The following is a 27,474-nucleotide window of genomic DNA, read 5'->3' on the forward strand; positions in this document are numbered from 1 at the left end:
TCCCCATCCATTCTAACGTACGTCTAGCCTAGGTCTCTGATACAAACACATACTTTTGAAGCTTCTTTCTCGAAAATCTGAAGCTTGTCGCATCCATAGCCCTTGTTTTGACGCACTTTTATCACGAAATGTTGAGATTCCAAATTGCTCTAAGTTAATTCATACGAAAAATAAGAAAATTCAGCTCCATACGCGCGCGGTACGCCCCATAGTACTGGGTGACAAATTTTAAGATTGGTTCCGAGTAGCTGCTCCGTTGCTCCCTGGCCACGCGCCAGGCCGTCACGGTCTGTTTCACATCAAGCTTCCCCCCGCACGCCTGGGCTTCCTCCCTCCACGCGGTTTCCCTTTTCGTTCCCGCGCGCCTGCCTGCCTGGCTGGCGCAGCCCTCGCTCTCCACGGCCGCGCGCACGCGGGACGGCGGGAGACGGGACGCGAGTACGCGGCACGGCGCGGCGTAGCGAACAGCTGTGGCTAGCGCAGGCACACGGCTTGTCAGTTGTCGCCTGCTCAGTCACTGCCATGTCCCATCCCAGCCGAGCCACTGCATCATATAAATACAGACAACCCGAGGCCGCCCGCGCGCTCCCTCCAGACACAAGCAAAGCAAGCACGCAACGCAACAAGGAGGCGCTCATCGATCTAAGAGCTAGGCTCCGCCATCGACGCACGCAGGCGTCCTCGACTCGCTTGGTTTGGTTCCTCGCCGCGCGCGGCCTCGTCGTCGGGCGACGACCGCTCTCGGCATTCTTTCTATCTGATTACTGCGGATTGGAGGCGGCTTCGGAGCTCGCGGACGGAGCCGTCGTTCATGGCCGTGGCGGAGCGGTTCGGACCTCGGCGGCCGCCGTCGTCTCGCTTCTTCTTCGTCACGGTGCTCCTCGTCCTGCTGACAGGTGAGCCTAGCTCGCAACCTGTTGTGTGTTTCCGATTCCTGTACCCCATCGCCAGTTTGTGTGAGAGCTTTTATTTCCCTTGTATGTAGCTCCAGTTTCCCCTCCCCCCCCCCCCCCCCCCCCCCCCCCCCCCCCCACACACACACACACACACACACACACACGAAATCTAAGGTCTTAATTGTGGGATCGAGACCAATATCTTGGAATTCGTCTTGGGGCTCCGTTACATGTTCCAAAAGAAAGTGGAGTTGAATTGTCTTTTATTTTCTTCCTGACATTTTAATTTGTATGAGGCTCTGAATGGCCTGAATTTGAACTGCACTAGTCTGCAGGTCGAGTTGGTTGCCATTTACGTACTCCCATTGAATTGTTTCGTGCTAGCCTCCTATTTTGTTTCTTTCTCAAGTGTTTTTTTTTTAATCTCACGTACCTACTCCATTGCATTGTCTACCTAGTAGTAGTGTATCAATATAATCTTGACATGTTTAGTTTAATGATGGTACTTCTTCATGTTACTTTTTATTCTATTTACTTAAATGTATATATTTTGGTATTTCACAAGTATTCTGTTCCAATACTTGGCCTCACCAGGGAATAAATTGTTCATGACGCATGCAGCATCTATTCTTCTTCTTTTGTGAGTTGTTACAGTACTATACAACGGTAGTATTATAAGATCATACGTTATTGCGAAATGGTGGTTAATAGGCGTACTTGCTGATGAGATTATCTTATCTAAGCTTAACCGATATGTAGCTAGTGTGTGAGATCACATGGCCCCGAAGTGCTTCAGGACGTAACGCAGGCCGCCCACTAAGACGGCATCTCCCAAATCTCGATTCTAATCGATCGGAGTTCCTTTTTATTTACCTAAGAAATGGACCAATTTGCTGCCTTTTCGGCCCAGTTTGACGTGCATCTGATCTGGTTCTGAGCTGTCACAACTTTTGGCTTAAAGTTTTCCTCTGGAAGGATGGTTTGCTTCGTCCCTAGTCGCCAGCTAAATGTGATGGGCTTTTTGATCAGTCGTGGCCATTTGAATACAGATAAAATAAGGAGGTGTTTGACGACGTTGGTGGTATTTTATCGGGCTGATTCTCGATATGATTCCCCAATCACATGACCACATGTGGACCACGCACAACTCATCGGATCCTCTGCATGCATATACTAGTAGTTAACTGTGTACGATTTTGTCCCGCAAAGATGCAGCTAGCCTAGATTTATTTGATTGTTTATTTTTTTTTCAATTTTGAGCCACTGACGACCTAGCTTGAACGATCGTGTGACTGACGCTTGCATTGCACTGCAGATGGCGCCGGAGTGGAATGGAGGAGAGCAGAAGGCGTGTCGATCGGCATCAACTACGGGCAGATCGGGGACAACCTCCCCTCCCCGTCGAGGGTGTCTAACCTGCTCCGATCGATGCAGGTGAGCAAGGTGAAGCTGTACGACGCGGACCCGACCGTGCTCTCCGCGTTCCTCGACACGGACGTGGAGTTCGTGGTGGGCATCGGCAACGAGAACGTGTCGGCGATGGCGGCGGACCCGTCCGCGGCGCGGGCGTGGGTGCAGCGCCACGTGCAGCCGTACCTCGCCAGCGGCACCCGCATCACCTGCATCACCGTCGGCAACGAGGTGCTCAAGGGCAACGACACGGCGCTCAAGGCCGCCCTCCTCCCCGCCATGCAGTCCGTGTACGCCGCCCTTACCGCGCTGGGCCTGCAGGGCGCCGTGAACGTCACCACGGCGCACTCCCTGGACATCATGGGCACCTCCTACCCGCCCTCCGCGGGGGCGTTCGCGCCCGACGCCGTGCCCTACGTGCAGCCGCTGCTGGGGTTCCTGTCCATGGCCAGGTCCCCGTTCCTCATCAACTGCTACCCGTACTTCGCGTACAAGGCGGACCCGGGCAACGTGCCGCTGGAGTACGTCCTGTTCCAGCCCAACGCCGGCGTCACCGACGCCAACACCAGGCTCAACTACGACAACATGCTGTACGCCCAGGTGGACTCGGTGTACGCCGCGATCCAGGCGCTGGGGCACACCGACGTCGACGTCAAGATCTCCGAGACCGGGTGGCCGTCCAGAGGCGACCCCGACGAGGCGGGCGCCACGCCGGAGTACGCCGGCACGTACATCGGGAACCTCCTGCAGAGGATCGAGATGAAGCAGGGCACGCCGCTGAGGCCGTCGGTGCCCATCGACGTCTACGTCTTCGCCCTCTTCAATGAGAACCTCAAGCCCGGGCCGGCCTCCGAGCGGAACTACGGCCTGTTCTACCCTGACGGCACGCCGGTGTACAATGTCGGCCTGCGGGGCTACCTTCCACCCATGGATTTTTCACGAGGCACCCGCCGAAAGGTACGATACGATCCCTTGGTCGAGTTCGGCAAATTGGTTACAAGCTTTCTGCATGTGATGCGCAGATTAACTGATTAGGTTAGTATATGGATGGATGAAGAAGTCTAATTCTTGGTTGTGCACACCTCTGCCTGCTCATTCCCATCACGTTGCTTTCATTCTTTTTCACATGATAGTGAGTTAGTGACACTGGCTCTGCACTAATGGTCAAAAAAGTGACCTTTCAAAGAAAAGAAAAAAAAAACGGTCAAAAAAGAGGATGTTGATGCATCTGCATTGCCGGGCAAAGTTTCCATACCATACCATCTGTACTCTCTTTTGCAAATTAACTGGGTATCACTTGTGGTGTTCTGCAGGCGGTTCGTTTGTTTGCCTTCATCCTCATAGCCATTGCATCGATCACTCTCAGCATATCCTGAGAGCATATACAGTTGACCATTGTGGTAATGCTAATGAAGAAAGCGCGGAGGAGATTGAGGATCTCTTGCAAGTTGCAACTAGGATTCCAGTAGCAGATATAACAAGGTAAGAGCCTTATCCTGGACCAAGATCGTAATGAAATGAAATTGTCACAAAATTAGGCTATGAGGCTGTTTTTATGTTGGTAGCAAAAAAACAAAAACTTCTGTTACCATGAATACTACTTTTACATAGTGGCTTTTTTTGCTGGCCTTATTCTTTATTACATAGTGTCCTTGCTAAGAATAATTTCTGAAACCTGATTTGGCATGTCATGGGAAGAATAGAAATGGTCTTGTACGACGCCACAAGCTCTTGTGAACTAATGAATTTTAGCTTCTATGTTGGACAAAACTAGCGATTTAGTCAAGCTTGAACAACCATTTGGTAGGAGCATAAGCTTGTAGAAATCTTATTGATTCTTTTCACCTATATATGCAGTAATGCAGTCCTCGGAGAACTAACTAAGTTGACATGTTCCATCAGGGAAGCTTTAGAAGCAGGAAATTGTCTCGGACTTACACGGCCAGCCGAAACAGTTGAAGTGATTTTGATGGCATCCAGTAACCAAAACTGGCTCCACACTGATACTGAAGTAGAACTAACTGAAGATTGGGGACGATATGCGGCCAATGCACTCATTGTTAGATATAGAATTTTCTATTTCATTTATTCTGGAGATGTCTTCTTTATGCAACTCATCAGCAACTGTATATTTGTATATCGGTCAGACAGACAGGAAATAAATTCAGGTCAAGGCTGGCAATTTTTACTATTTTTTTAATCTCTAATTGTTCTTTTGTTTTTTTTTCTTTACGAACTCTGACAACACTTTGATGAACATAACAACGGTGTGCCACAAGAGCAGCAGCAATCTTGTCTGAACATGGAGCTCCACTTCAAACTTTTAGAAAAAAGCAACGACTCTAGACCTCCGCTTTGAACATGGAGACAGAGACGTGAACCCTTCACGCAACTTAGGGCATGTTTGGATCACTGGTCCATGTATGGAGACAGAGCGAAGCATTGCCCATGTTACATAAAACCCGCATTCATTGTTTTCCACCGGCTGTTTTAGGTACTTCCCCTCCATTTCGACAACCTTGAATGGGACTTGCGTCCCACCGATATGTCTTCTTTAGACACTGTACAACATTAAAAGGAGAAACATTAGAAAGCGGTATGTGTGATTAGAAAATAATATGTTATTAGGATCGCTTACTAATTCAACACTGCCACCAGTGCATCCAGATGATGAAATGGTTTTTTCTTCGAGTCCCACACCTCGATCAGATTTTTAGCAAGATTGACACAAATGAAGACGAAATGGTTGCTGCAATCACAGAATCCTAATTATCGAATAATCTTAACAAAAAAAGAAGCATAAAATTAAAAGCCGAGAACACATGCTCGCAGTTGTAGGCTAGAAGTATGTGGGTTTTGTTCTTCATCTTGAACTCATCGAAAACAACAATCAATCTCTCTTTCAGGTCTTCCACGCCACATCCATGGAGGCCTAAACATGTCTTCTCATTGACTCGCAAGGAGTTCAAGAAGCTTATGTTATCCCATTTGCTTTTTAGTATGCAAAATTTTGCTATACACCTACATAAAATCATGAAAAGTGCTCAAAAGTTAACAATTTGTGTCTTGAGAGAGTAGTTAATTATAATATCGTGCGTGTAGGGTACTTACATAGTCCACAGCGTCAACATTTGTGAATCGAGAGAGCATTTCTGGTATAGCTGGAACAAGCACTCTCACTCGACATCGAACTTCTCTTTTTCAGGATAATGAAAAACATGTGGCGAACGGATAATAATCTTAAAACCAAAGTCCTCCGTCTCTGTTGCTTGAGCCATGTAATATTCATGCAACTGGCGCATATATGTTGTCAAATTTTTATACTCGTCATCGAGAACTAAAACATTGCCCCTTTCATACTTTATTGCCAGTGTTCTCGTTCCTTGTACATCATAATAGATGTCCGCAGCCTCTTCTATGGTTAATTTGGAGTTGTCTTCGATGTACTTCTGTATCTTACTTAAATCTTCGTTGTGTATTTCTTTGGCTCTTATTGTAGCGTACTGATTCTATATTTGTCTTTCGAATTCGGACTTCAACAAACACTGAGGCAGTGAGGCACAGAGATTGAAGAAACTAACACAATCTTTCTTCGAGATGCGTGCTGTAAATTTTTCTTTCATCAAGTTTGTAACGCTGCCACTGAACGGCCTTTTGTTTTTTATTGGTCCACTTTGGGAGCATTAGCGACCGAATCCAAGGACCTTTTTCTGTGACTGCGAGGATGCCTTTAATCTTGTTTTGGGCTAAGGTGGAGGAGAAGGAGGAGGATGACAACGAGAATTCTGTTTTCCCGAGGCTGATGAAGACGAAGGAGGAGGAGAAGGAGGAGTCTTCTCTTTTCTCGGGGCTGATGAAGATGAAGTCGGACGAGGAGGAATAGAAGGAGACCTCTGTCTTCTCAGGGGTGATAACAAGGGATGAGAAGGGGGGTGATCTCTGTTGAGAGATGGTGAGTGATCATCGTAGGTGGACGAAGACTCGCAGTCGTTCTCATCATCAAAGGATAATTGGTGGTCAAGCTTAATGAAGCACTTGCGCCAGGCCATTTGAGAGCCCTTGTTATGACCAAGTTTCGACCTGTCTTCTGCTGCGGGGTACTCAATGTGTATCTTGTTATACTTCTTATCAAGTATTCTATCAATGGTGACGTGAGCGTAGCCCTATGGAATTAGGCGGCCATTAATGGCCCCGTCTTCCACAGGCCAGACCTGGTCGAGCGCCACCTTGTCCTTTGTCCATTCCTGATGGATGTATAACTTGATATTAATGGGTTTAGTGATGCCGTCCACCAGATGAGGCACATTCGCATCTTCTTCGTTGAGCGGGATCGATCCGCAGCTGCTGTGACCCCTCAACTGTGGGCTAAAGGCAGTAGGAGTAGGGTTTTGTGGTACTCCTGACCCCTTGGACAGCAAAATTTACTGGACTCATGCTTCAACAATCGTCTCAATCCATGCGTCCATTCCGTCTTCCATCTCTTTTAGTCGCCTCAAACACTCTGCCTCCTGTTCCGCTCTACCCCTCGAGCGGCTCCGGTAAGTGTGAGATTCTTCGGAGAATGCTAGCTTCTAAGGAACAACACCGATTCCTCAAGTGCGACCAGGGTGCTTCTTGGTTCTAAGTGCTTGGGTGAGCATATCTTTCTCCCTATTAGAAGTGCGAGTCCCTTGCCTCACCTCCTCAGTTACCTAGGAGATCCTTTGGATGAGTTCGCTCATGCGTGAATTTGTGGAGCTAAAGCTCTCGTCCTCGACGTGGCGTACATTCCTCCCCATACAGTATATTACCGATCTTGACTCCCAATGGGTGGTCTCAACCTAAACTCTTTCCTCGGCAAGGCGATCCATCTTTTCAGGTTCTACTTTAAATTCTGGCATCTTTTTGGCATAGCCACGAGAGCCGAGATGATGAGGATTCATCGCTTTCTACGCGTTTTCCTTATTCTTCCTGCTTAGTTCTAAGTACTCCTCAGATAACCTGTATTCCTTGAATTCCTGTCAGAAGTCCTTCTGTTTGCTAAACTGTCCACCATTAAAATCCGGCTCTTTATTTTGGAGGACAAAATGCTTGTACAATGTCCACTTGAAATTCTTAAAGCATGTCCCTATGATTTCTTTTGCTTTTTTCTTGACTACCTCCTTGTCATACTCCGTTGGGAAAGTAAAATACTCTGGGATCTTAATATCCCATATGTAATACTTCTCACTTTCGGGAACCCTCCACGTGTCATTATCTTCCCCAATCCACTTCTTGTATCTAATCAGGATGAAGTCCCTTACAAGTAACCCGAGGATAGTCTTATATTTGGTCAAAGCTATAGGCGGTGAGAGTAGATCCCTGAATTCATCAAACTCAGAGATGTGCTAGTGTGCATTCCTACCAACAGGAAGCTTTGACATGCCTTGCTTGGATCTAGCCTTCCTACTACCCGAACCCTTTAGCTTCTCGGATGGTGGAGGCTCCTGCTAGAGACTTCAAGTAAGCTATGACCCTCTCAATTGATTAGTCATGTGGCTACATAGTCACATGGTACCAAAGTTACCTAGCCATCTTGGTCATTTTGGCCTAGCTCGAGCAGGCCGGACGGGGTCCATGGCTGCTCGTTCTCATCGTCCTGATTGACACAGTCACCGTTTGTCAGATCATGTGACTCTCTCGTCCCAGCGATATCAGCCGCTTCTTGTTGCCGATCTGTTCTTCGGCGATGGGGTAACAGGCGACAACGAGTCATGGCTATGACACGATCGTGGTTAGTTTTGGCTATGGACAACTACTAGGATACAACATCAACAAAACCATCACGAGATAACACATGCTGCTATAAATTAATACATGTACTGCAATTTTACACCTTCTATATTACACCAAGCGACTTTGATTTAACTGTCGTACTTGAATTCTGGTGCATGTTAACTGGGCAACAAATTTTAACAAACTATTACTTCTAATTCACACCACGGTATGAAAACACGCACAATTCATTTCACCACAATCTACTCTCGTATGCAATTGAAGCTCATATGTAATTGAAGCTCGATGCAAGAAGGAAGGGGGGGTAGAGTCTAGGTTGGCCTCGGCTAACCTAACGGGCATTTCATCAAACACATAGCGGATAGTGAGCCACGCACTCACCGTGGGGGTGGGGAAGCAGCTATCCGTGTGCTCCTGAAGGCGTCGGCGGTGGGAGTGCAGGCATAGAGGAGGAGGGGCACGACCGGCGTTAGGGATGAGGAACGAGGGCACAGACGGCGTGGTGCTCCGGCGTGGGGCGGTGGACGGCGTCGCGGGCACTGGCGCGGGACTAACGGGGATGCATCGAGGGGACGCATGGGCGTCGACGTCGAAGAAGAGGAGCGCGGGGCTAGGAACGACGGCGCGGGGGGCAGGGGGGGTGGTGCCCGTCGACACGGGGTGGTGCTCCGGCGGCGCGGGGAGGGGTTGGCGTGGGGTTGAAATGGCTTTGAAAAATTTCACCCCGCGCCTTGCTTTTATCACAATGGCTCATCACTGCAGGTTGCAAGGTCTAAACCGATAGTGATGAGGCAACATCACTGTCGGGCCATTCCTGGACCCAATAGTGATGGGGTGCAGTGTTCGAGTCCTAAGCGGCCCAATTTTTTTTGTTTAATTTTATAAATTATTAAGCGCTCTAAAAGGTCAAAAAAAATAAAATACGCCTTGACACACCTCATATACTAGCGCATCGGTTAAGACTTAGAACTTTGGTCCCGGAGACCTAAGCACGAACCCAAGGGCTGACACAATTTTTAAATTTTTTTATAAATCACTGTCGGTTTTCAAAACGAACCCACATTGATAACCAGCATCACTGTCGGTTTCGTCTTATCACTGTCGGTTTTTTAAAACCGACTGTGATGTTTATATATAAAAAAAATTCTTTTATATACTCAATAAATAGAAACATGTGTATTCCTATATCAAAATGGCTTAATTTTTTTTTGGTAAGCATGTACGCCCAAAGTAAGACCCCACACATGATCTTATTTTTTATCAGTTTTTTATTTTTTATAGTTTTATGTGTGCTGAATGAGACAAAAGAGGGTGAATTTCATCTTGGACCCAATAGATTTTTTTTATCGACCTCCATAAAATTCTTATCCCTAGGGCACATGAGAGCATGTGTAAAAGTTTGGAACCACTCCGGATCTTTCTTGGGTAGACTCCGTTCAACCTATAATTAATCGGTAATGTCGCGCGGAAATTCAATTAAACCTCATAAAGTAGCAAACTATCTTCAGAAAATCCCAAACTTGGTGTTTCCTTCACCCGTGACATGTGCAAGCCTAAGAAAAAATTTGAGACCAATACGATACCGGAATGCATATGAACCACAGAAACATTGATAACCTATGCGTATAGTCATGGTTCGATGAAAGGGCTCATGTACCTCTCCTATGCGTATAGTCATGGTTCGATGAAAGGGCTCATGTACCTCTGTGAAGCATGTATACTCCGCCTATGTCGAAATGGCTTGATTTTTTTTTACAAGCATGTATACCCAAATTTATTATTATATTTTTCTCTATGCTGAATGAGACAAAAGAGGGTGAATTACATCTTCGACCCACTAGATTTTTTCATGGACCTAAATAAAATTTTGATCCTAGGGCACATGAGACCCTGTATAAAAGTTTGGCACCATTCTGGATCTTTTCGTAGGTAGACTCAGTTCAACCTATAATTAATCGGTATCGTCGAGCAGAAATTCAATTTGCTTGGCCAAGTATGTTTTTTCTAGCAACTCATTTTTTTTCTGGAAGCGTTTTTCTTATTATACCTAACAACTGATCGAAGCCTTTATCGCTCAATCCGTTTGTCGATTTGAACTCTAACAGCATGATGTCGGCTTCCAGTTTGCTCATTGGACAATTCTTATAAAATGATGTTTTGCCATCTTGTCTCATTTTCTCTAACTTTCTCAGTTGTCTTTCACTAAGACATCCGGTCTCTATATTACATAGCAGCTAAGAAATATCACCGTTATTCTCGATGTCGTCAGCTAGCGTGTTCCTAAACACATTATTAATTGTAGCCATAGGTTCCGTGTTGACACCGAAATCCTCATCAACATCGTGGATGGCTACGTCAGGTATGTCCACATCATCATCGTTTTCCTGCGGAACATTCACACCAACCTCGCCATGTATAGTCCATATCATATAGTCTGGCATAAATCCCCTGGTAATCAAGTGCGATCATATAGACTCAATTTAACGAAAGTTCCGTTGACTCTTGTAATCTTTGCATGGGCAGAAGACATGGTTTTCATTTCAAACATGGGCTTTGGCATCGGTGATAAACTGGTTGACATCATGCATGTACCGCTTGTCTATTTGGGACAGATGCATCCACTCTCGATCCATCTCTGCACAAAAAAATATTGAGACAGTAATTACAAAGAATTAATAAAAAATCAAGCTTCATGAACAACAATTGTAACTCGAAAGTATCATTTTTGGAAAACATTATTGTACACTAATTATTGAAAAACTAAAATTGGTAGCATCGGCCCTATAAATTAAAAATCGTAGTAAAAAACAATTATTGCACAATAATAAAGAACAACTATTCTACTCCATGCCATAAAAAATGAAGACACTTATTTTAAAAAAAGACTAAAATTGACGACATGATCATGAACAACAATGTAGCTCCAAACAATGCCCATATAAATTGAAAACGCAGTCCCATAAAAAAATTATTGCACAACAATGAAGAACAATTATTCTACTCATGCCACATAAAAATAGAGACACTAATTTTAAAAAAATGTCTAAAATTGGAGGCGTGATCATGAACAACAATGTAGCTCCAAACAATGCGTTGTTACGTGACACATAAATTAATTTTCTCAACAAATTATAAAAGAATCTACTATACTTCTAAGAACTAATTATAGCATCACATACTAACAATGATGATCTTGACCACCTTAGAATAATTAGCTAGAAATTTAAATGTGTTCATAAACACCAATCTTTTGAATAATGAATTTACCATAATTTGAGCCTTGCACAAATATCTAATTAAAAAAGTGCTCTCTAAAACGAAGAAAGAACTAAAATGAGAATCAAGCAATGTAACTATCAAAACGAAGCTAATTAAACAACAAAATCAAAGGAGTGGATGTTTGTTACTAACCTTAAAGTAAAAAGATCAAGCTATTCTTCAAAATCCAAGCGCTAGCTTCATGGTGAAGAGCAGCCACAACAATGGAAGGAAGGACCCAAACACGCGCCTCTGTTCTCGGGATGGAAGAGAGCAGGAAGGAGAGGACGTCTGCAGCCTTTTTTTTGCTGTAGGCTTATCACTGTTGGTTCTTGGCTAGAACCGACAGTGATAGAGCCCGATCACTGTCGGCTCTTGGCTTGAACCGACAGTAATATGTGGCCGTCAAGCCACTGCCGATTAGAGACACAAACCAACCGTGATAGTTATCATTACTGTCGGTTTGGTCACATCCTAAATTAATTTCTGATTTTCAAAGTCAAGAACCGATAGCGAAGGGTCAATACTACCGGTTCTCCTAATTTCAACAATGATGAGGCCGGTAGTGAAGTGTTATTCTGTACTAAGGATCCTGTCTTGACATTCTCAAGGCTAGAGAGATAATAGCTTGACACTGACGGGCTCAGCCTTTTCCTCGTCGTGACCTGTAACCCGTTGAAGTGGTAGGCATTTGTGAGCTGCGACGGGCAGAAAACAAGCGTGTGCGTGTGATGAAGGCCGTCGATACGTACATAGAGCCTGCCAGTCTCAACTTCTCAAGATCAATCAATATCAACGCATCTATTTTTTTTTCCATCCACGATTCCTGTCAGAATGTGCTATACAGTCCGTTCGTTTTGGCTGAATTGACTTATAAGTCATGGCCTGCTGATTGGCTTGGTGCGAGAGAAAACACTGTTTATGTCGTGGATTATAAGGCAGATACGAGCGACGAAAGAAACGGGCTTATATATATATGGCTGAATTGACTTATAAGTCATGACCTGCTGATTGGCTTGGTGTGAGAGAAAACACTATTCATGTCGTGGATTATAAACCAGATACGAGCGAGGAAAGAAACGGGCTTATATATATATATATATATATATATATATATATATATATATATATATATATATATATATATATATATATATATATATATATATATATATATAGAACTACTACTCTATAGCTGGCTACAAAATAACTTATTCTGTAGCCACCTTGAGTTACTATAATTACTATGTTAATTTATGAGATTATAGTAACTCCTTACTAAGTGGTTTACTATAACGTTATGGTAAATATTCCTGTGTGTTATAGTAACCCAACTATAGTAAATATATATAGACATTATCGTAAATTAGTATATAAAATTATGGTAAATGAAGGTGGCTACAGAATAACTTATTCTGTAGCTGGCTATTGAATAGCCTCTCCCTATATATATATATATATATATATATATATATATATGGACACTGCAGCTATTGCAAAAAGCCATAAAGGTGCCAGTGTGTGTGGTCCTGCACCCGGTCACGCCCCACAGTGGCATAGTGGAAGGAGTATTCCATCGTTCCTCCGGCAGAGTGATGTGCGTGTGCCTGCCTCGCCATTTTCAGGCCATCCATTTGTAGGGCAGGGCAGTAGGGGATGGCGGCTTCGCTGCAGGCTGCCAAAAGCAACAATGATGTCCGGACTGCGTACAGAAATTATTGCCACCAATGAGCGGCCAATGCTTTGATGACACGAGGGTCCATGTCCAACAACGAGGTGTACATCAGTACATGACATGAGGCCTCAGCTCCGATTAGAATTTCGATCGTGCGGTGGGTCTTTGTTTGACAAAGAAATGACACAGTTTTCTCTGGTGGAATTATTGATCACACTCTTTTTTTTTGTCGTGGTCAACGAACAACTCTCGCACAAGTCGTGTGCGCGGGACTTTCTCGGTGCGTCGTAGCGCGCGTAGCCGGCAGCCCAAGCCCAGCCTTGCGACTTGGACGTGGCGTAACACATCTAGCAACAGTCCAACGGAGCAATTTTGGCTGCTCTCCTAGCTAATCGCGATGCACGCACGCACGCGTGAGGGTTAATGGCTTAATTAACGCGCGCGCGAGACGTGCTCTGTACTACCAAGCAAACGTGGCGGACGGACGTGCTCCGATCCATGCTGCCTCCACGAGAAGCACTACTACCCCGGTGTGGGGGTGTCCTCGCACATTATGCCCGCAAAATCGTCGCACGAAAACCATTACCAGAAGCATTATCTCTCATCAGAAGAAACAACAACAAAGGAGCAGTTGCAAGAAGATGGGCGGTATCGATCCTCAAGTGGCGATCCACCTGCAGCTCGTCTATATATCCACGCTCGCGTTCGTGGAGTCCAAGCGCAAGTTAACACCATTCTTCCCGCTTGGATAGTTGGATCGCTTAAGATTCCGGCCATCCATCCATCCTCCAGGGCTCACCCATCTTTTCTTTCCAAAAGGGGTGGTGTGGTGTGGCCGCGATCGATCGAGCTCATCTTGAGGTCAGGTCAGGTCGCTACGAGCGCTTTGCATGATTGCCTCCCTTTACGATCCGATCCATCTTCTGATAGATACGGGGAATCAGCCAGCTTCTTCTGCGTGTCCTCTTTTTTGCAGGAATCGAGTGCCAAGCCTCTGCGCGCAGCAAATTAAAGGTAAGATGACGATGATGAAACGTGACCGTCACTAGTTCGCCATAGATGCCATGAACACCATATATTCGTGCGTTCGGCTTGGGCCTTCATCACTTCAGGCTGTTCTTTTTTGTGTTTGTGTGACTGCATCTCCATTTCTTTCAGGCGGCGGCTTCAGAGTTTTCATTCAGATGACGACGACTTGCACCGCAAATGCAGCCTTCTTTCTCCTGCTGCTGCTGCTGTGTGCTTGCTGCGTCGCCGCCCTTGCCTGTGACCCTAGTACGTGATTGCATCCTGCTACATTATTATTCTCTCAAAGTTTCAACTGCCTGCCTGTTCGTTTTGTTGCCTTCGATTAATTTCTCTGCTATCTCAGATGGCGGTGGCGCCAAGTTCGGGTACGTCGGCTCTATCGGTCCTGCGCACTGGGGCACCTTGAGCCCCAACTTCACGCAGTGCGCGAGAGGGAGGAGCCAGTCCCCGATCGACATCTCCACGGCCGAAGCGGTTTTCAACCCAGCGCTGCAGCCACTCCACAGGGACTACACCGTCGCCAACGCTACCCTTGTCGACAACGCCTTCAACATCGCGGTTTGTTTGTTTCTTTCAAACAAAGACTGCTATGATACTAGTTTAGAACAGAACAGAAAATGAAGTGTCTCATCCGTCGATATCTCAGAATTTCGTTGATGGGTGCAGCTGCGCTTCGACGACGACGGAGCTGGGAGCGTGCGCATCGACGGGAAGGTGTACAGGCTGAAGCAGATGCACTGGCACTCGCCCTCCGAGCACACCATCAGCGGGCAGAGGTTCCCCGTGGAGCTCCACATGGTTCATGCCAGCGACGACGGCAACGTCGCCGTGGTGGCCATGCTCTACCGGTTTGGCAGGGCGGACCCTCTGCTTTGGCAGGTACTCCGTAGTAATTAATTTAGCATGCATCATCATCGTCAACAATGCATCGTAACTGAATTTTTTGCGTTTGTTTTGTTCGTGAACGTACTTGACAGATTCAGGACAAGCTGGCTGCGCTGTACGCGGAGGAGGGCGCTCCAGTCCCCGCCGGGAACGTGAGCCTCTGGTCGCTGAGGCTGTACTCCCACACGTACTACCGCTACGTCGGGTCCTTCACCACGCCGCCCTGCACCGAGAACGTCATCTGGAGCGTCCTGGCCCAGGTGAGGGAGATGACGGTGGATCAGGCCGCCGCCCTGATGGCGCCACTGGAGCAAGCTTACAGGCGCAACAACAGGCCGACGCAGCCGACGAACGGGCGCATCGTCCAGGTCTACCACAGGTTCATGAACAAGAAGACGGCGCCGTAGCCGTGATCCGTATGCGGCCTGGTCCTTGGGGAAGACGCGTGGTCCTCTGGGTCCCTTGTCAGTTGTTTCTCAAAGTCGTTTGCGTTCTGCACTTGTGCTAGGTTGGTCTCGTGAGACGCGGGCCATGTCCCCGCCGGTCTTGGTACTCTCAAGACTGGAGTTGGTCAGTAGGTTCATACAATCATAGGAGATGTATAAGCTGTTTGGTCGATCCTCCTTATCTGTAAGAATAAGATGGGATGTGGATCAATCAAAAGGTTTCAGTCAAGCGTGTTGTGTTGCAGTGTCGTTCATCATGCAGACATATGTGCCGACTACCTAGTGCCGAAATGACGATCCGTAGGCGCGCGTGACGCCTGTGGCTTCCGCCGCAGACCGCCTAATCTCCTGGGACTGGGATGGGAACCTGATCGGCTGATCCTCATGCCTCCGAACATGGCTGCGCTTTCGGCGGCTTCCATGACCGTGCAGCGGTGCTGGCGAAACAGCCGTGCAAAGCCACGCTCACGGATTTTTGGCTGACTAAAACCCCGAAGTCAGGAGGATTTCGTAGTAGAGAGAAAAAAATTGAATAAAGAAGAAGAAAATGTTTTGTAGCTGCCTAACCAAAAAATATCCATATCCGGGTTCGAACCGGAGACCTACTGATTATTGAAATGTGGACCCGTTGTTCTCTACGTGGCTAATAAGTTCAATGAAATGTAAAATTCCACTCCCAAAGTAGCATTTCCCCTACTGACCTTTTTTATTGCAAACAGGAGGCTTTTACAAAATCAGACTAAGGGGACAAGAAAGGAAACAAAGGAGGAAAATCACATAAAAGCATTTAGCCATGATTCTATCGGAAGGAAGTGTTTCTTGTTTGCTCGCACGATCATACTGGCAAAACTCATCCATGAAAGTTTCCTTGCAGTGTGCAACTATTGGCGTCAAATTCTAGAAGATGTGATTGTTTCTTGTTGTCCAAATGCTCCAACAAAGTAAGATAATAATATCCATAAAGAAGGGGACCTGCAACTGAGATTTGAAGGCCTCCGGAACAAGAGAATAATATAGGGATCACAATTGCAAATGGGGAATTTTGCATTGACAGTTGCAAACTTGGATATGTTTGTATTTCATCTATGATGGGGAAAAACATATGCAAACCTCAAAGGGAAGACTATAGACAAGCAAATCTAAACTTATGTTGAGCATGTCTGCTAGGCTTATTCTAGATAAATGATTCTATTTTTATTCCGTGGAATGATCTTCTAAAATAACTAAACGACACTAGTTTCTCTTGATTCACTTTCCATGAGAATTAGAGATGATCACTTTTATCACATAATCACTTTTCTTTAAAAATCAAGTTTTCCATTGAGCATGAGAAATTCTACCAAATTTGCCCTAAGCAGTGCATATCGCAACTCTCACATTCTCAATGGATATCAATATGTAAGTGGGTAACCGAATTTTCTTAACATCATATTCCCTCTATCCTAGAATATAGTGCATTATGACTTCTAAAATTTGTACTAAAATGTAATGCATTTTATGTGATGCCCATACTAAGATTTGGCAAAGATCGTTAAAAACAAAACCATAATTTAAGGAGAAACTCCTGAAATGGGTTTAACCTATGAATACATGTGCCATTTGACTATTCATTTAAGTTATTTTAATTTTTTTAGAATGCGCTATGTTAGAGGATAGATGGAGTATCTTTTTCGTCTCGTCATACATTTGGCAGGTTGGACTCAAACACCTCGTTCGGCTGGTAGGCTAAACAGTAAATTTTGGATTGTTTTGGATGATTCAATAGTATTCTGTGAGAGAAAATAAGCTGAAACAAGCGGGAAGTAGTACAGCCGAACGCGCTCAAACTCCAGATGCCAAATGGTAACTGTTGGAAAAGCGGTATTTCGACATGATCGGTGGAGTAGGATCTTCGACGGAGACTCCAGGCGAATGTGGGAGCGCGAGTGGACCCGGACACAATTAGGTTTTCATAAATATATTCACCAATCTCCCTTTACATGGTGCTTGACTCCCCTTTTATAGGGCACTATTCACTAGGGTACTGCTTTACACTTTTGTCCGTTGACAGCTAGGCATATCCTTACGAATATTCTTGTACAAGCATATTCTGCAAGGACATCCCAGACCTCTTATGTTTCCACCGCCTTTGCTCCTTGGGCCTTAATGGTAGGCCCGTTGGAGGCCCATCTCTGGCTAGGACTTCCCGTGCTTAACCGGCGGAGGCCCGCCTGATCTTCCGAGGTCCCCGCCTCTGCCGTGCTGCTCACGCCACTTGCACCTTCGCTCTTGGTTTGTGGCATTCGCCCGGTGCTCAGCTATGGGTCATCGTCTTCTGGGCCTTCTCCTTTGCTCCCTTACCTTCGCCTAGCCGGAGGGTGCAAGCGAAGGTCTCTCCCAGGATGCCTGCAAAATCATCGGCTTATACATTTTTGTTATTGTTAGTCTCTGTAGTTGAGGTGGAGTTCAGCCTTCGCGGCTCATGTAGCTGTGTCCCAACAGTAATAGCAGAAATGACACATTTTAATTTTGTTGACACAGCCATGTTTGGCTGAAGTGGAAACCGCAGTTGACACATAGCCAAAGCAACACAAGAAACCCATCATTAGCCTCCGTAACCACCTTATAACCCGGACTCAACTACCCTCGCAATTCGCAACGGGTACTTGCCAGCGGTCACCGTCCACCGCAAGATTTTCAAAATCACCGCACCTTTGGCGCGTCGTCACCTTTTAAGGCGAGAGCGCCCAACTCCTCGCTTGTCAGTCACTCGCACTCACTCGCGAGCAGCCAAGATTGCCGCAGCTCGATCGATCTGGACCACCTCTTTTGCGTCGGCGCCCGCGGCTCCGACTTCGCAGAGTCCATGTCCAAGGTGTCGTGCGAGATGGCCGCCGCGCTCCCCGACGCCGGCGCCGTCCAATCATGTGGGCGCTGTGGTGCTGGCAGCGCCAGCCCTCGTGCCGACGACGACGCGGGCGCGCCAGCGGAGTCGGTCCTGCTCCGGGTTCCGGACGGCGTCGGCTTGACCCATCTGTTTGGTGCGGCGCTGCGGCGGGACGGGTCCACCAAGGGCAGCTCCAACCCGAAGGAGGCCGCCGAGGCGGCGACGCGCAAGGGCGCGCCGAGGGCGGCGGACTCGAGGAGGTTGCCGGCCACGACGACGGCCAGCAGCAGCAAGACCGCCGTAGTCATCGGTGTTCTGCCAGCGAGCAAGGTGGTCGCCAAGGAGCGTCGCGCTCGCACTCGCGGCCGCGTCGTCGTCGCCCGTGGCGCGTGGCGCCGGCCGGCGGCAGGGGCCAGGGTCTTCGCGAGCGAGGCCGTGGGGCCGGAGCCCGTGTCCCCGAAGGTGTCCTGCTTCGGGGCCGTACTGTCGGAGAAGTCTGCTGCGGCGCCGCCCGCGCCCGGCACGCAAGAGGAAGAGGAAGGGAGCGGGTGCTGGGCGAGCCTGGGGACCGCGCTTCTTGGCCTATGTCGCGACAGCAATGATCGTGATGGCCACCTGTGCCGCGCGAGCGAACCAAATTCGAAGGACACGGCTCCGGAGCCTCAGCGGCAGAGCGTCGCCGTGATGTCGCCACCGCGGCCCGTGGCGCCGGGGCTGGGAGACGTGAAGCGCCTCGCTTCGCGGCGGTGGCCGGAGACCATGGCGCGGGGAATGGTTTGAATGTCCTCCCGTACGTGCTTCGAGAGGCACGGCGGCAGCCTTGTACGGCGTCCACGGACCACGGTTGCCAACGCATGCCGCACCGTCTCCCTCCTCGGACCTGCTCCTGACCGTTCTGTTGTCGTGTGGTGTGTGTGCAAGCTGCATCTCGTGCCTTGTGTGACCTTTTTCTGTTTGTTTGCAAGCTGCATCTCGTGCCTTGTGTATCGACATTGGGCTCTGTCCCGTTTCTTTGTCGATAGATAATATATCCGTTGCAATTTGACCTTTATTTATCTATAATACCAATTCTCAAGCTGAAAAGTTGAAAAAAGCTTGGGCTTGACAAGTGACAAATTGATAAACAACTTGTTCGCTGGTTGGTTTCAGTCAGGACTTATCAGTCAGCCAACAGTGTTTTCCTCTCATAACAAATCAGCATCAACCGGGCTTATCAGCCCAGAAATCAACCAACGAACAGGCCAAAAATCTGTGAAAAAAAAGGTTTGCCTAGAAAAAGTCGCAAACTTTTGGGCTCACACGCGAAGATTAAAGGCCCAAACAAGAAACCCAGAATGAACCAGCCCATATCTCAGTACTCCAACGGGCAACGGATCAGCCTGACACGCTGACGCGGGCAGCGCCACTTTTTTTTTGTTTCTGCGCCTTCCTCCTGCCGTTCTGCCAAAGCCGACCGTTGGAATGAACCCCGCATCGGCATCTCCCACCACCACCAGCAGCACGAGAAAAATTAAGGAAAAAGAAACCGACATCTCCAGCAGCCCCGCCCTTCCATGACCGTTGCACAGTTCAAACCCCTCAAAACGGCCACTCCCCGGAGCCAGTCAAGCGACCATCTCACCGCAGACCGCACCGGTCGTCGGTCGAGAAAGCGAAAGCCAAAGCCGCGGCGGTTAGAAGAGAGCAGAGCAGACCGAGAGCCGAGAGGGCACGCGTGGGTCGTAGCGAGCCAGTGTCCATGGGGTGCATCTCCTCGAAGCTCCTCCCGCCGGGGCCAGGCGGCGACGGCAGGCGCGCCACGGTGCGCGGCCGCGTCGAGCACGTCGTCTCCCTCACCTCCACCACCTACGGCGTCCTCGACCTCCACCCCAAACACGGAGGAGCCGTCCTTGCCGCCGCACCTGCCGCCGCTGCTGACGAAGAGGTGGAGAAGGTGCAGCAGCCGCCGCCGCCGCAGGACAAGCCGATAAGCAGGGAGTGGAAGCGCGCCAGCATGCGTCCGCCGCCCATCGCAGTCCCGAGCGCCGACAAGAAGCCGGCGGCGGGGAAGCCGGAGTCCGGCCTGGAGGTCATCAACGCGTGGGAGATCATGGCCGGGCTCGAGGAGGCCTACGCCGCCGCGGCCGGGTCGCCGCCGGCGAAGAAGCCGTCGTCCAAGCCGGGCCGGTGGTCGCCGGCCAGGGTCATCGCCATGGCCCTGCCGTCGCCCAAGAGGTCGGCGACGAGGCGGAAGAACACGCCGGGGAAGGAGAACAGCCCGCTCCAGCGCTGCTCGGGGAATAATACCAGCAACAAGGACAAGGACAAGCCCGGCGATGTCGACAGCGACAGGGTGCTCCGCCCGTACAATTCCATCGACAACTCCAAGCTGTCGATGGCGTCCAAGAGGTTCTCCCCGGGCAGCGCGCGGATCGTCCGCAAGCCCGGCACCGCCGAGACCGGCGGCAGCACCGGCACGTCCTCGTCGCGGCGCAGCCTGAGCCCGCTGTTCGACCCGGAGCTTCTCGCGTCCATCGAGCGCGAGCTCTCGGAGGAAGGCGCCCACATCAAGCGGATGGTAGGGTCCGAGAAGCCCAAGCACCCCAAGGCAGCGCCGCCGGCGATCGTGGCCGAGGGGAAGTGCCCGCCTGGGGGCGCCGATGCCGTCGTCCTCTACACCACCACGCTCCGCGGCATCCGCAGGACCTTCGAGGAGTGCAACGCCGTGCGCGCGGCGATCGAGGCCCACGACGTGAAGGTGATCGAGCGGGACGTGTCCATGGACTCGGGCTACCGCGAGGAGCTGCGCCTGCTGCTGGGCGGGCGGGAGGTGCGCGTGCCCGCCGTGTTCGTTCGGGGCAGGCACGTCGGCGGCGCCGCCGAGGTGGCCAAGCTGGAGGAGGAAGGCAAGCTGAAGGTGCTGCTGGAAGGCCTGCCCCGGGCGCGGGTGTGGTGCGCGGGCTGCGCCGGCGTGCGCTTCGTCATGTGCCGCGACTGCAACGGCAGCCGCAAGGTGCTCGACGCCGAGCGCAAGGAGACGGTCAAGTGCGGCGAGTGCAACGAGAACGGCCTCGTCCGGTGCCCGATCTGCTCGTGAATCGTGATGATTGGTGGTGGTGTGAAAGCTGTGCATTGCTGTGTTCGATTGGGTTGATCTGCCTGTCTACCCGGCTGCTTTTGATTTTGCTATATGCGAATTGCGAAGTGCTTGTTGCTCTCGGCAACAGCTGGCACTGTAATATGAACTGATTCATTTTGTTGCGAATGTAGTTTAATTACCTAATTTAATCAAATGTAATTTGATTGCTTCTCATGGACTTATGTGCTGATGATTTGGGAATTGGGATGTGTCTGCTCTCTTCTCTCCAGTGTCGATCTGCCTTACATTTGAGTTTCCCGCTGGCCGCTGATAACTAGACTGTGCTGAAATGCAGAAATAAACGTCTTTGTCCCGTTGTTCTCACACAGAAAGACAATAAACACGAACCAAGCAGGTCTTCTTTTAAACACGGAACCGGAGCAAATTTACGGTTTTCAGGTTTTGTGATTTATAACACGCTGGTGAGGAAGAAGCATCAGATCTCCTTTCCATTTGACTCGAACCTGATAAATGTTTTCACATGCGTCGTGAAATGACCAGATGGGTACGATAATGTAAACTTTTTATGGTTGGGAAGCATAGCATTATCGTTGTCAACTTCCCAATCATCAGGTCATAATGACGAATGGGTTGAACACTTTTATGTTGTTTTGATTCCAGGATTAGACTCCTTTTTATTCTTTCAACGAGAAAATGAAAACTACCATCTCTAGTCAAGTTTATTTGACATTTCTCAAAAGAGAGACGGTTTGTTTTACTTCTTTTTTTTCAGAAAAAAACTAAATGACAAGTTTAATAGTCTGGTGTAGTAATAAAGCTACAAGCAATATGACAAGCGAGCATACACCGCTTTTCCATGAAAAAAGTGCATCTTTGGTATGACTCCTCCCCCGTGCTCCTTCGAAGCAGATGAAACCATAAGGAGGAGCCACAAATTGTAGCTCCGGCTTTTACACAAAATACGGCTCTAGCTCCTCTTGCACGAAAAAACTGGCTCCTCTTCTTGAGGTGTTCAATACTCTTCTATTTCCTCTACTGAAGATGTTGTTAGAGCTAGCGTCGTGCCAAACAGGTCCTAATAAACCGATCAGAGTAGGGCCACTTCACTATGGCATGGAAGTTTTACTTCATGGTGGCCACACATGCAGCCGAGATAATGTATTTAGCCTAGATTAGCCTAGACATGTCATGTCATTGATTTTACATTTGCCTAGTGTTATCCTAAACGGTAAACAACCGATCATTTGTTGTTTATACACTATTCAGGCAAAACGGCCACTTAATAAACGGGTAAAATGGATGTTTAAATGGGATAAACAGATGATTAAATGGAAATAGCATACCACCGTGTAGCGTTAAACAAAGTGTATTAGGTGAAACCATGTGTTTGCCACCATATCACATGCCTGCACAAAAAAGTTTGCTCGTGCAACCAATAAAGCATTTACTTTAGACATGTAAAAATATGTTTTGAGTTTGACCCCTCGATAGCTACATACATGTGCATAAGGCGTTGCACATGCGTTGGATAACCATACAATTCTATTGATGGCAGGGAATAAGAGTGCCTTCTATATTAAGGGGCAGTAGGTTTACCATATACATGTCATAGAACTAATATCTTATGGTCACCGTCTTAGCTAGATACGGACAACTTGTCACCCGTAGAACTGATGACGCGTTAACCTTAACATTAGTAGCATTTGACGCATACTTTTTCATCACCCCCATGCTCGAGCTCCTTTTGCCATTATCACTAGGTGTGAAACTACACTATGTTTAGGGGTGCATTTGCACCCCTCCGGATGCAAATACAATGGATTTGATTAAAATTTCACCACATATGTGCACCCCCTATAAGACATATTTATTCACTTATAAGACAATAGCACCACCTTCTGATTTGCTCTGATTATTGTTGCCACATGTGCCATATTACTGTGAACCCACATCTTTCTCGTGCATTACTCTACCTCTTTGATGATCAGGCCCGTCCTATGGGAGGGTAGCCTGTGCGATGCCCATGGGCCCATGAGGCTGGGGGCCATGAGGGTACCCATGTGTATACTGTATTGACGTGCTAGGACGATGTTGTCGAGCGCCATCAGCCCATCAGCGCCTCGGGCACGTCTGGCTCGGCCTCGAACACGTCCAGCCCTGCGCCGCCGAGGCGGCCCTCAGCGAGAGCCGCGACGAGCTCGGACGTCCCTCCGGCGTGGCGGCGTGGCACTGGCACTGCGGTGCGGCATCCCTCTTCACGGCAACGGCAAGTCGGCAAAGGTATCAGGCCTCTTAAATAAACAAATCAATTTGATTGCAGTTCAGTACTTTAGTGTATAGATCAATACCTGCTTACCGGGATAGGGCTAGGCTTCAGAGATTTTATTTGTAATTCAATATTTTTTATCATGTTAGATGTTGCCAAAGAAACATAAGTCCGGTGCTCAAAAAAGAAAAGAAAGAAAACAAGAACTTCAATCCAGAGAATCGCAAAAGGGTGTGTTGCATAGGTTTTTTCCAACATCAAGAAATGCCGAAGTCAGTCAAGATCAGGGACAGGAACATGATCAACCAATAATCGCACAAGCTGATGGCAATGATGGTGGTACAGACGAGCAGATTTTAGATGCACAAGCTGATGCCAATAAAGGTGCTACAGGGGAGGAAAATTTAGATGCGCAAGCTGATGCTAATGAAGGTGCTGCAGGGGAGGAAAATTTAGATGCGCAAGCTGATGCTAATGAGGACATTTTGGGATCAGGTAAAATTTTGCAGCCTTCGGATGATACAGAAAATTTATATATTGATGAACAATCAATGTTGACTATCTTTGATCCTAGGACATGGAAAAATCTTAACAATATCAAAAGAGATATCTTAATTGAGAAAGGGCCTGTGAGAGAGATGGATTTACAATTTCCTAATGATCCTAGTAATAGGCGTTTTTCATATGCTTACTACTCCAGAAAGTTAACTAATGGAGAGGTTGTTGACAGGAAGTGGTTGGTTTACTGTAAACATGTGGACAAGGTCTTTTGTTTTTGTTGCAAGCTATTCAAATCAAATCAGAACAATTCTTTGTTAGCAAATGATGGAGTGAGGGATTGGAAGCATTTGAGTGAGAAACTAAAACAACATGAGAACAGTGTGGAGCATCTGACAAACATGAATACATGGAATGATCTTCAGATTAGATTGAGCAAAAATAAAACAATTGAGGATGAAATGCAGCGGGGAAATGTAAAAGAGAAGGAGTGTTGGAGACAAGTTTTGGTAAGAATAGTTTCTGCTGTGAAGTTTCTTGCTAAACAAAATCTTGCCTTCCGAGGAACAAATGCAAAACTTTATCAATCAAATAATGGTAATTTTCTGGCCACAGTGGAAATGATTGCTGAATTTCATCCTGTCATGCAAGAACATATTAGGCGCATTCAAAATAATGAAATCTATCATCATTATCTTGGCCCTAGGATACAGAATGAGTTAATTGCTATGCTTGCTGATGCTATGAAAAAATATATCTTAAAGATCATAAAAGATGCAAAGTACTTCTCTGTTATTTTGGATTGTACCCCAGATGTTAGTCATGAAGAACAAATGACACTAATTGTGCGGTGTGTTAATATGTCAAGTGCCATTCCAAGACTAGAGGAATTTTTTCTAGAGTTCTTAAAGGTTGATGACACATCAGGATTGGGGCTTTTTAATGTACTGTTGGATGCATTGCAGTCTCTTGATTTGAACATTGATGATGCGAGAGGTCAAGGGTATGATAATGGTTCCAATATGAAGGGAAAACATCAAGGTGTGCAGGCACGTGTGCTTGAAATTAATCCAAGAGCATTGTATATGCCATGTGCATGTCATAGTCTGAACCTTGTTCTTTGTGATATGTCAAAATCCTGTAGAAAAGCTATTATTTTTTTTGGTGTCATACAACGGATATATGCATTGTTTGCACGATCTACTAAAAAGTGGAAAATTTTGACTGATCATATTGAGAGGTTCACTGTCAAACCCTTATCTGATACTCGTTGGGAGAGTCAAATAAAGAGTGTGCAACCTATCAGGTATCAAGCTTCTCAAATAAGATCAGCTCTGAAGGAGGTGGAAAGAACTTGTACCAAGGACCCAAAATCGGTGAGTGAAGCTAGATCATTGGTAACTACTATTGAGAATTTTGAATTTTTAGTTGGTATGGTTATTTGGGAAGATATTTTATCTGTTATCAACATGGTGAGCAAAAAGTTGTAGTCTCCAATTGTGTGCTTGGATAATACTTTGAAACAGATAGAAGGGGTCATATCATATTTTAAGAAGTACAGAGACACAGGCTTAAGTGCAAGTATTGAGACTGCAAAATCCATTGCATCTAGTTTGGATGTGGAGCCAACATTTCCTACAAAACGTAAAGGTAAAAGGAAGAAGCAATTTGATGAACAAGATGATGAAACTAAAGAATTACAACGGTCAACTATAGATGACTACTTCCTAGTTATTGTTGATTATGCAATTGTTTCATTGACTAGTCGATTTGATCAGCTAAAGGAATTTGAGAAAATATTTGGTTTCTTATTCAATTCGGAAAATCTAAAGTCCTTGGATCATAGTGATCTACGAGACTGTTGCACAACTTTTGTGAATACTTTTTTCTCATGACAATAAGTCTGATGTTGAGTTAGATGATTTATTCTCTAAGTTGAAAGTGTTGCAAGTAACTTTGCCAGATCAGTTGATGACAGCATCTGAGATTCTTCACTTTGTTAAAGTTGCAGATTGCTATCCAAATGCCTCTATTGCATATCGGATTCTATTAACTATTCCAGTGATAGTAGTATCGGCTGAAAGAAGCTTCTCCAAATTGAAGCTACTGAAAAATTATTTGAGGTCAACTATGCTACAAGAAAGATTAAATGGCTTGGCTATGTGCAGCATTGAGAAGGATATTTTAGATACAATTGATCTTGAAAGTGTTCTTGAAGATTTTGCATCAAGAAATACCCGAAGACGCTTTTTTAAAAAGCACCAAAGCACCGTAGTTTTATTTGAGGTAACCATCATAGTTATTTTGCTGTTTTTTTATCTTCTTTGATGTACTGTTACCTTTTCAAGAAGAATTAAATATATGCTACAAGTTATATACTTTAATCGTCCTATTCGAATATTACATTGCCGGCCCTTAGTGTCTTACTGGCCCAAGGGCCCATGAAATTTGTGGGACGGCCCTGTTGATGATCCTCTACCCTACCAGCCGATGATGTTGTCCCTGCTTTGCCTTGCTTGTCGTGAAATGACCAGATGGGTACGATAATGCAAACTTCTTATGGTTGAGAAGCATAGCATTATCGTTGTCAGCTTCCCAATCATCATGTCATAATGACGAATGGGTTGAACACTTTTATGTTGTTTTGATTTTAGGATTAGACTCCTTTTCATTCTTTCAGCGAGAAAATGAAAACTGCCATCTCTAGTCAAGTTTACTTGACATTTCCCAAAAGAGAGACAATTTGTTTTACTTCTTTTTTCAGAAAAAAAACTAAATGGCAAGTTTAATTGTCTACTGTAGTAATAAAGCTACAAGCAATATGACAAGCGAGCATACACCGCTTTTCCATGAAAAAAGTGCATCTTTGGTATGACTCCTCCCCCATGCTCCTTCGAAGCAGATGAAACCATAAGGAGGAGCCACAAATTGTAGCTCTGGCTTTTACACAAAATACGGCTCTAGCTCCTCTTGCACGAAAAAACCGGCTCCTCCTCTTGAGGTGTTCAATACGCTTCCGTTTCCTCTACTAAAGATGTTGTTAGAGCTAGCGCCGTGCCAAACAGGTCCTAATAAACCGATCAGAGTAGTGCCACTTCACTATGGCATGGAAGTTTTACTTCATGGTGGCCACCTGAACTATATGGACACATGTAGCCTAGATAATGTATTTAGCCTAGTTTAGCCTAGACATGTCATGTCATTGATTTTACGTTTGCCTAGTGTTATCCTAAACGGTAAACAACCGATCATTTGTTGTTATACACTATTCAGGCAAAACAACCACTTAATAAACGGGTAAAATGGATGTTTAAATGGGATAAATGGATGATTAAATGCAAATAGCATACCACAGTGTAGCGTTAAACATGGTGTATTAGGTGAAACCGTGTGTTTGCCACCATATCACATG

General features: G+C 46.8%; 4 protein-coding genes across 6 annotated transcripts; all 4 read left to right on the forward strand.

Moving 5' to 3' along the window:
* Nucleotides 1–568: 568 nt before the first annotated feature.
* Nucleotides 569–4,497, forward strand: LOC136493006 (glucan endo-1,3-beta-glucosidase 14-like). Of its 3 annotated transcripts, none has more exons than XR_010768283.1 (4): nt 569–896; nt 2,212–3,263; nt 3,620–3,788; nt 4,164–4,497. XR_010768283.1 is itself a non-coding variant. In XM_066489032.1 (3 exons), the coding sequence occupies exons 1-3, from the start codon at nt 812–814 to the stop codon at nt 3,680–3,682; spliced, it is 1,200 nt and encodes a 399-aa protein (XP_066345129.1). In that variant the 5' UTR covers nt 569–811; the 3' UTR covers nt 3,683–4,497. The 3 variants fall into 3 exon arrangements, 1 of the variants encoding a protein (XP_066345129.1); XR_010768282.1 differs by having other exon boundaries at nt 4,209–4,497; XM_066489032.1 differs by having other exon boundaries at nt 3,620–4,497.
* Nucleotides 4,498–13,988: 9,491 nt separating this feature from the next.
* On the forward strand, nt 13,989–15,582 carry LOC136493421 (alpha carbonic anhydrase 1, chloroplastic-like). The gene is made up of 5 exons (XM_066489507.1): nt 13,989–14,007; nt 14,152–14,268; nt 14,366–14,580; nt 14,689–14,901; nt 15,000–15,582. The coding sequence occupies exons 2-5, from the start codon at nt 14,178–14,180 to the stop codon at nt 15,312–15,314; spliced, it is 834 nt and encodes a 277-aa protein (XP_066345604.1). The 5' UTR covers nt 13,989–14,007; nt 14,152–14,177; the 3' UTR covers nt 15,315–15,582.
* A 2,537-nt stretch (nt 15,583–18,119) lies between these two features.
* On the forward strand, nt 18,120–19,257 carry LOC136494927 (uncharacterized). Its single transcript, XM_066491093.1, has one exon. The coding sequence runs from the start codon at nt 18,199–18,201 to the stop codon at nt 18,997–18,999; it is 801 nt and encodes a 266-aa protein (XP_066347190.1). The 5' UTR covers nt 18,120–18,198; the 3' UTR covers nt 19,000–19,257.
* Nucleotides 19,258–23,713: 4,456 nt separating this feature from the next.
* Nucleotides 23,714–25,957, forward strand: LOC136491828 (uncharacterized). The gene is made up of 3 exons (XM_066488053.1): nt 23,714–25,143; nt 25,207–25,438; nt 25,589–25,957. Exons 1-3 carry the CDS (start codon nt 23,714–23,716, stop codon nt 25,955–25,957), a joined length of 2,031 nt encoding a protein of 676 aa, XP_066344150.1.
* Nucleotides 25,958–27,474: the final 1,517 nt, after the last annotated feature.

Source organism: Miscanthus floridulus, chromosome 11, assembly GCF_019320115.1.
Source record: "Miscanthus floridulus cultivar M001 chromosome 11, ASM1932011v1, whole genome shotgun sequence".
In the NCBI taxonomy this organism is placed as follows: Eukaryota; Viridiplantae; Streptophyta; class Magnoliopsida; order Poales; family Poaceae; genus Miscanthus; species Miscanthus floridulus.